Here is a 9,170-nt window from a genome sequence, read left to right as displayed (position 1 = left end):
AGTGGTTTACGCCGTACTCAAAAATATTTCAATTATACGACAGCGGCCAGCATTGTGGTGGGATGAAACCGGGCAGAGCCCAGAGGAAACCCACGACCAGGCGCAGGTTGCAGGCAGACTTTGCTTCGCATAGCCAGGGAGGAAGGGAGCATGAGCTGGACTTGAACTCACAGCGACTGGATTGGTGGAGGCTCCTGGGTCATTGCGCTGTGCTGGCTTGCTAATCTTCTCGGCCATGCACTTAGGTCCCTATTGTGAATTAAAGTGAAGGCGCAAACTCGCAAAACAAGCATTAGATATTTGGCTTCATTATTGTCACCACTATACACACCACCGTATCTGTGAGAAGAAATGCCCCCAGCATATATTTGTCGTCCCATTTAGCTAAGGCTTGGCTGGCTACATGTATGTTTCCGTGCTCACGTGTTATAGACATGTCTGATCAGGCAGCCAGGTAAGCGGTCATCCTACACATGCGCATGAATCACTCTTGTTCACTTGGACATGCGCGTAAGCTGTTGGTGGTTCCCGTATGTCGGCGAAGAATGCATACGTGCACGTAACAGACCTTACACAAAACAGGTTTGTGTTCAACAATAAATTTCTTGAGTTTGATTGTCTCAAGACAATATAGACAATGCTTTATTTAATTACTGACGTTGTCATTGGGTTAGGGGGTGGGGATATCAACAATCATTTATGTTTTTGTGATTTAAATTAAATTGTCTTTTGGGTTGGAACAGAAAAAGTTAAAACAGAAGCATTTATATGTGAAATAAAATACATTTATATTTGTGCACAGTTTCTTTTTCTTTTTAAATAAAAGATCGTGTTTCCACGGCCTGTGTGTTGACAACTGCGATTCTACCGCATCGTCAATCAACCCCAGCAATCCTCATCTGATGCGTTAATAATGGGGCAAAAATGGGACGTTCAATTCGATGTGCTTTAACGCGTGCGTTAAAGAATCGCGCGGAGTCCGTGGAACCACATCAGCCTATGTATGCCTTATTCTCGGACGAGCTATCGCAAACGCATATTCGTGGAAACAACAAAATACTGGTTCCTGTCTTCCTCATACCGGGAAGCATCCCCGGAGACAAGATGAAATATGTCTCATTAAACTTTATCATATGGCAACATGCAAAGCAGGTAATACGTTTGAAAAACAGGATAGGACTTAATGTATTCAGCTTACCTACAGGCATTTAACTTTGGCCATATATTTATAAAATATGTCACGTCCTCAAAAACAACATCGCAATCTCATTCCATAACATTTTTGTTGTAACGGGTCCGGCATTTTCACACATTTACCACATAGATTAGACCATCATATAACAAACAAAATGGCGTCAAGCAACAATCAAATAAAAGAATGAATAAGACAAACTATAAACAAGGCACTCATTCAACCAGCGTTTTAACAATTTTAACTTAATGTGATATATTAATTGCGACGTACTTATAACGTATACCTTAACAACATGTTTATATAGCTAACACCACAATACGATGCATTCTCTTGGTTACGATGTATTCGGATATGATATGTGGGTAAAGCCCGTGACACAAATCTATAGGTTGAAATGTAAATATTTTTATCACCTCTCCTCGTCAAACTGATACAAGTGTCAGGCGACGTTGTAAATGTACGAGTGACAATGCGCTTTTCGTTGTCGTACCTCTTGTACCATCGGACAGGCAGGTCAAATCACCAGTTCGTGTTACACAGCATGTAGGCTGTACGTGTATGCACACGAGGCGTATGCTGATGTTATAATGTAGAAGTACACCACATGTATTTTGTATCCTATTTACGCAGGACTGTACGTTTCATGTTAACTAGTGACGATGAGGCTTTATTTGTGTCTTTGCTTACTTTGCGTGTCAATAACGACGGGCGATGTGACTGTTAATCCAAATGGTAAGCTATTGTTGTCCGTCTCCAAACAGACGTAATTCATTTAGCACTCAGTCTGCTGATACACTCTGAACAAATCCTGTTGAACAAGTATTAATCGCCGATTGTACTATATCACGAATTCTGCATGTGTGTCGGATGGCTCTTATAGTTAAACATAATACTCTGGGCATTTCAAAACACACCAAACACACTAAACCGCTGATATAAACAGATTACTACGACAATCCTAAAATGGTATTTATGTTGTTTGATTGACCCTTAAAACCTTACACAAGATTTTTCCACTCAAACTTTAGTGTCAGGTCCACAAGATAATGGACTGGTTTGTCAGTTGATGTACTCACTGTGGGTACAAGCTGTGTGACATACTCTGTTCGTCTTAATACTATTTGTATAAGTGTACCTCATATCCTTTTGCAAAATGAAAGGTATTTTTAAACAAGTCACAGCTATTAGTACGGTAAAAAAACTTTTTATATCTTTATTTTTTTTTCTCTTGAGTTTTTTTTAGAAAAGTTAAATTCATTCAAATCTTTGAATTTATAGTGGACTTCATGACCGATATAGCTGCGCCTTTAAGAGGATTTGTCAGGTATCTGGCGAATGCCGGTAATTTACTTCATATAGAGTAAGTGCAAAATTCTGAAACACGGCTTCCAACACTAAATACATAAATAAATAAATAACTTATTAGCGTAGAATAGACATTCTTTATTAGATAATGTTCCCTAGTTTACGGATACTTTATGTGTATGGGGGACGGGGGGGGGGGGGGGGGGAAGGAACAGGTGATTACTAAATCCAGTGCAATTTCTTGATGTCAGGGTAGGTACAGTCACAGTGATTAGAGCAAGCAGGATCTTGATTTTTATATGGTGGTAGGTTGCATAATGTGATTACATCTAATTTAACCTGTTATCTACGCTAGCATTTTCCAAAGAGAAACAAATCTATATAAGAGTAGGAATATAGTGTCTAAGTTAAAGAAGCATCGATTTATGACCCAGTCAGCTGTTTCATCATTGTGTTAACTGATCAGATGACGACACGTTAAGTTTCCTGCTGGTGGGGGATTGGGGTGGTCAGACACAGTACCCCTACCACACGGACATAGAGCGGGGAGTGGCTCGGCAGATGGGGGTAATCGCCGAGACCGTCCGCCCGGATTTCATCCTTTCTCTAGGGGATAATTTCTATTCCAGTGGTGTTCAAACCGTGGACGATATACGTTTTCGGGTTAGTTTTTCTTTTGTTTTCAAGATTTTTGAAGATTATTTTCTTTATTTATTTGATTGGTGTTTTACGCCGTGCTCAAGAATATATCACTTATACGACGACGGCCAGCAATTATGATGGGCGGAAACCGGGCACAGCCCGGGAGAAACCCACGGCCATCCACAAATTGCTGGTAGACCTTCCCACTAACGGCCGTTTTCTTTGTTGACACTATATATAATATTGTATTAGTGTCTTCATGTTTCTTAGCTGGAGGCCTGGGATCAAAACTGGGTCGGGTCATACCAAAGACGGTACTTGTTGCTGCCTCGCCTGGTGCTCATTGCTGAGAGGTTAGAGCAAGGAAACGGGACTGGTCGGCCCGGTGTTAATATAATGCGACTGAGTGGGGGTGTCATATCTGGTGTCTTCAGCACTATGGAAGCTCGGACTGCTGGCCCTGCTACAAGAAGACACAGTATATATACACACACGCGCAATGACTCCTCGTCGTCATATGACTAAAAGATTGCTAAGTATGACGTAAAACCCCAAGCCTTCATTCATCTGTTTAACACAGTAACTGTTACAGCTGTGCATACTGCACCAATTTCAGTTGCTAAAATTTCAATATTTTGTTAATATTAAATATCTATCTTTGTTAAAGACTAAATACAAGCAGTTTCAACAGCCGTATACCTTTTAAAAAATTCTTGCCAAAAATTTCCATACCCCCACATGCCACCAATATCTAAATGTTTCAAGGCAACTGTGTACTATCATTATGTAATGTGTTGGTAAAATGGTGGTGCTTAGTAAACAAATTTTTTTTCCGTCGTTCAGGAAACATTTGAAAAGGTATTCACACATCCGCTTCTCAGTGTGCCCTGGTACATAATCGCCGGCAATCACGACCATAGAGGAAATGTCCAAGCCCAGATAGACTACACCCAAGCCTCCAAACGCTGGTAAATGTTTAGAAAATGTAAAATAGCTTAATGTTCCCGCCACCGCTATCTGTACTTTGTGTAAGACGACGCGATTGTTTGTGTTGCCAAAGCCATAGACTAATCAACAAGCAAGCAAGCCATCTTGTCAGTTATGTAACTATCCTTTCCGGTCGTGGGTTTCCCCCTGGCTCTGCTCGTTTTCCTTCGACCATAATGCAGATCGCTGTTGTATAAGTGAAATAGAACGACGGAAACCAGGAACCAGTGAAATAAATACATAACCAACCTTTCCTTCTACTCAACCAAAGAAGTAAATCAATTAACCAAATGACTTTAAGGTACTTTCCAGACTTCAATTATGTGAAGGCCGTTTCTTTGCCCGACGGAACAGCCGAGTTGACAATGGTCTTCATCGACACCGTACTCTTGTGTGGGATAACTGACATGTACTTTCCGGGACAGGCTCCAATCAATGCGGAGGATGAGGAGCTAGCCGATGAGATCTGGTCATGGCTGGAGGCACAGCTTCAGCAGTCACGGTCAGTGATCTCGCTCCCTTTCTCTCCTGACATAACCTATTTTACTTTTCTGTTTATTTGTTCAAGGAATGTAGAGTTTAGCCATTCTGAATACAAGTTTTCAAGTTGTGGGCACTCATTTGTGTTTCACATTTAAACAAAAACATCAACATTATATATGACCTTAAATGGTGTGAGAATCACGCCACATGGCCATCCAAAATTATAATTGTTTGCGCGAAATAAGAGGTTAAAATTCAAATCCTCAAAGGAATGATTCATTAATATAACACAACGCAATGTAATGTAATCAGCTTTACATACACCTCCCAACTACAAACGTCATTTAAACGAAAACCGGTTATCTTGGATCCCAATTAAGGTCAGGATGGTTCCATTTTACTTTTACTCAACGACAGTACAAGGAGGTTACAGGAATACACATTTCCATCGTCTCATCGTTTTGTACCATCTTGTCTTCATTTCGTGCAACCGCTGCTTGTTATCGTGTCTTCCTGACATCGCTGGGCGATACAAGTATGACACAGTTGCATGTTCCGGCGTTGCTAGCAAATTAAAAATATGACACATTGTCGTTATTGCGCGTTTAAACATCTGCAGTGGTTTTATTAAAACTGTGTCATGATATATGTAAGCACTGGATAACGTTCCAGTCTAGGCTTGAAAAGATATGCTGATTGTTTAGATAAGAACAATGTTAACAAGGGGCTTGACATACGTAAAATGCATCCCTTATTCCATGTCCTATATTATCGTGGGCAAAAAAACTAGCAAATACTTACCGATACCCAAAATTCAGGAATAAGACATTGCTGCTCATGGCGAGACTTATTCACCTTTATTGTTAGCTTGTCAAAGGTCGTTGGTTTATAGCAGGCACTCAGACATCATCCAACGATTCAAAAAGGCCGCCATACATATAGAGTAAACCAAACTTTTTGGAGTTTATATGACGGAAATCATCCATCAAACAATTAAATAAAAGCAAATTTTTAAACCTGCCTTACTTTTTAACAGCTCTGAATACTTGCTGGTGGTTGGTCATTACCCTGTGCTGTCTGTGGGGTACCACGGTACGACGTTGTGTCTAGTTCAGCGGCTGAGACCCCTGCTGTTTCAGTATAACGTGAGTGCTTATCTAGCCGGGCACGACCATAATCTTCAGGTAACTACGCCTTACAAGGGATACATTTCGTATAATGCGAAATACCGCTTCTCAACGTAAATTTTCCTCAAAATAATGGGAGTCACCACGAGTCTATGTGATAACACGCAAATCTCGGTCTAAGGCGTCATGTCGACTTACATGAATTACCTTGGGTTCCAGTGCTAAATTTGTGGTGTAAAGGGAATAGTATATAACTTGTCATGATATTTTGGAACTATGTCTTTCGTTTTTCCTAGTTACGCTACCGGTACTCTTGTACTGGACCATGTATTGACAGTTTGTACTAAAGAGATAAAACAACAGGACTTTCGTCCGTCACTATATATTAAATATAAAGTATGCACATACGCTGGTCTAGAGTTTGTGTGAGTGTTGCGATTGATTAGTTTTCATTAGTGATACACTAGTCTACATTGGTAGACACTACAGAGCGCTTTTGAGCCCTTTTCCTAAATGGCCCTTTTACACATGGCGATAAAAACATTTTCATTAAATTTAAAGTAAATATATGATCACTCAAACATACGTTTTCATATTTGCGGGTGATCCTGAATACGAAGAATGGATCGGAAATACGATTTTACGGGAAAACCATGAAGCATTATAGTAGCATTCCAATTCATATTGTTTTAATGAACCGATTCCCACGTCTGCATCTACCAGTGCATTTTTTGTCTTGAGATAACTTAATGCCAAATGCGTTTGCGTTTTGTATCTTTCAGCACTTTACGGATTCAAAGGGACCTAACTCGGTGGAGCATTTCGTTATCGGCGCAGGCGCGCTGTTGAACACAAACAGGAGGAATAATCACAGTGTTCCAGTCGGATCGCTCAAATACTTCTGGCCTGGCGGGGACAGTGCGGACTCCACAAGCAGCGATCGAACGGGAGGGTTTGCCTACGCTATCATGGATAATCAACGACTTAACATTACGCTGGTGGATGGCCGAGGGAAAGACTTGCATCAGGTTACGGTAGCTAGCAGAAATGTTGATCCCCAGCGTTAGAACGTTTGAAGCGTTGTTAGCAGGATAGCTACAGATATGGACATTGATTTAGTTGCCCATTTGCCAACTTCAGTCCCCAGAATTCATATCCTCAAACATTCGCGTGGTGCCAGATATAAAGCTTCCACGTTTCTCCACAACTATAAAAAATATCAGCGAAGCATGACCGCCATTCTTATGCAGACTTGCTGATAGAATAGAAAAGTTTTTGTGACCTTGTTTCTCTCCCCCCCCCCCCCCCATCTGTTAAAACTGTGCAAAATCCTGTTATATTTTAACTCAAAATAATATTTCAGAAATATATAAGGTATATCAACAATCTTTAATGTCTATATTATCAGTGCCCTAGAACTCTTCAACTGGGATGTTGCACAATTGCACGAATCGCGCATGTGTAACCTACAGTCTCTGAAGGACAAATCACAGTGCACGTGTTTCGAGCGTAACCGAGTGACAGCCCCTTGACGAAAATCTCTAGTACCTTTTGTACTCAGCTTGTGGTGTTGCGATTAAATTTGCAAGGTATCCAGTATCGGTTACAGGTCGGCGAGTTGGTTACTGAACGACCTTCAAAACACCTTTTGTTACGAGTTTAGCTTTAGTTTTGTTTTAGTAAATACTACATGTCTTTTAAAACTAATTCATTGATATTTATTTAAGCAGATAATAGAATCCTAGAATTTAATCAGTTATTCATTCCCATCAATTTTGTTCTGTCAGCAACCTACGGGTGGTCGTGGGTTTCCTCCAGACTCTGCCCTCTTGTTTTCTCCCACTATAATGCTGACCGCCGTCGAGTAAGTGAAATACCCTTGAATATGGCATTAAAAAACCAATCAAATGAATAAATAAATAAATTCCAAAGTAGCCAGTATAATAAACAAAGTAGAATATGGTGATAAGGTAACGGTCGACACATCATCACATTAAACCTAGCGAAACATTGTCCAAAATGTGTCATGAAATTAGGCGTGGTGTTATACCATAACCATTTATAAATCTAGGCTTTAAGGCAAAAGTTTACTGTTTTGTCTTGGAACATTCCGCTCTTCTGATATTTACCTGTTGAAAACTCAATATGAAGATGGCTTATGTGGCGTTATTCGCACAGCAACTGTTTTACCCAGAAATTTTCGAACATGAGTCCTGCTTAAATCCTCCTTTAAAATGTATGTTTCTGCTTACTGTACTCTGACATATATATATATATATATATATATATATATATATATATATATATATATATATATATATATATATGGCCCTAATTTAAAATAAACACACCTTCACTAATCATGACTAGAAGAATGGCTACTTAAAGACTAGCTACATGTATGTGGGCTTCGTGCAACTGCCTGGAAACGACATTGTTTATTAAATCCTAACGGTATACTGTCAGCCACGTGGAGCAGACTACCTTCTCTTTTAGTACTGTTACCAGAGGTACATAGATATCCTGCTGAAGAGCCCTTCGTCACGACTAAAGGATGGGTTCGGGCTGATTGTAGGTACATGTAATGACGTCTTTCTGACAGTACAGTACCATGCTGGATTTATTTGACTATCAGAAGAGGAGCGGGAGACGTGAAGACACGGTGATTCGAATCCAGCACGTGCATCCGAATCCATCTCACGGATTAACACGTGGATTAATGCTCTGTCTACACAAACTTGGTCTCGGTGTTTTCGGATGATACATAGGATCTGTGAACCCATTTGGGTTGAGATTAATTTGTATGACCAGAGTTTTGTTTCAATAAAAGTTACTCTTTAGCATTTTCTGAATTTGAGTAATATTATGTTTTGTCTTATATCCATCTGACAGTGCTCACACAATACCGTATGACCAGATATTTCATTTCAAAAGAATTGTTCACTATTTTCAGGAATTTGTGTTCTTCTTGGATTTATTTATGTGAGCATATCTCGTATCCTTGGGAAATTTGGTATATGTACAAAATGTTAACATGGTATTTTGAATTGAAATTTCCTTGAATTAATAACCTAATTAGAGTTTTTATGGTAACCAATAGTAGCGATCTCCAGCTAAAGTCAAACGTCGGAGTTCAGGTTAATGCGTGGCAGAAGTAAGGTTAATGCGTGGCGGAGGTCAGGTTAATGCGTGGCGGAGGTCAGGGTAATGCGTGGCGGAAACAGTGTAAAATGCAATAGACTACAGCTCAGAGAGTAAAACCAGAGCAGATAGTCTTAGATGAAAAATGCGTCACGAATGCGCATTTAAATTTATTTATTTATGTGATTGGTGTTTTAAGCCGTACTTAAGAATATTTCACTTATACGACGGCGGTCATACGACGGGCAGAGCCGGGGGGGAAACGCTGTTTACGCTGGTTAACTTTTCCA

The 9,170-nt window shown here is 40.0% G+C and overlaps 1 protein-coding gene across 1 annotated transcript; it reads left to right on the top strand.

The window, feature by feature from the left end:
• Positions 1–2,972: 2,972 nt before the first annotated feature.
• On the top strand, positions 2,973–7,825 carry LOC135471035 (tartrate-resistant acid phosphatase type 5-like). The gene is made up of 5 exons (XM_064750084.1): positions 2,973–3,163; positions 3,986–4,110; positions 4,431–4,631; positions 5,649–5,796; positions 6,522–7,825. The coding sequence occupies exons 1-5, from the start codon at positions 3,062–3,064 to the stop codon at positions 6,804–6,806; spliced, it is 861 nt and encodes a 286-aa protein (XP_064606154.1). The 5' UTR covers positions 2,973–3,061; the 3' UTR covers positions 6,807–7,825.
• The last annotated feature ends 1,345 nt before the right edge of the window (positions 7,826–9,170 follow it).

The sequence above is a fragment of the Liolophura sinensis genome, chromosome 7 (genome assembly GCF_032854445.1).
Source record: "Liolophura sinensis isolate JHLJ2023 chromosome 7, CUHK_Ljap_v2, whole genome shotgun sequence".
Taxonomy (NCBI): domain Eukaryota; kingdom Metazoa; phylum Mollusca; class Polyplacophora; order Chitonida; family Chitonidae; genus Liolophura; species Liolophura sinensis.
Note: the sequence above shows the minus strand (reverse complement) of the source record. Positions and strands in the feature narration are given on the sequence as shown.

Excerpts from the sequence above, each read along its gene's own strand:
- LOC135471035 (XM_064750084.1), top strand. The coding sequence starts at position 3,062 with ATGGGGGTAATCGCCGAGACCGTCCGCCCGGATTTCATCCTTTCTCTA. Across the intron at positions 3,164-3,985 it reads TGGACGATATACGTTTTCGG|GAAACATTTGAAAAGGTATT; the intron begins GTTAGTTTTTCT and ends TCCGTCGTTCAG. Across the intron at positions 4,111-4,430 it reads ACCCAAGCCTCCAAACGCTG|GTACTTTCCAGACTTCAATT; the intron begins GTAAATGTTTAG and ends AATGACTTTAAG.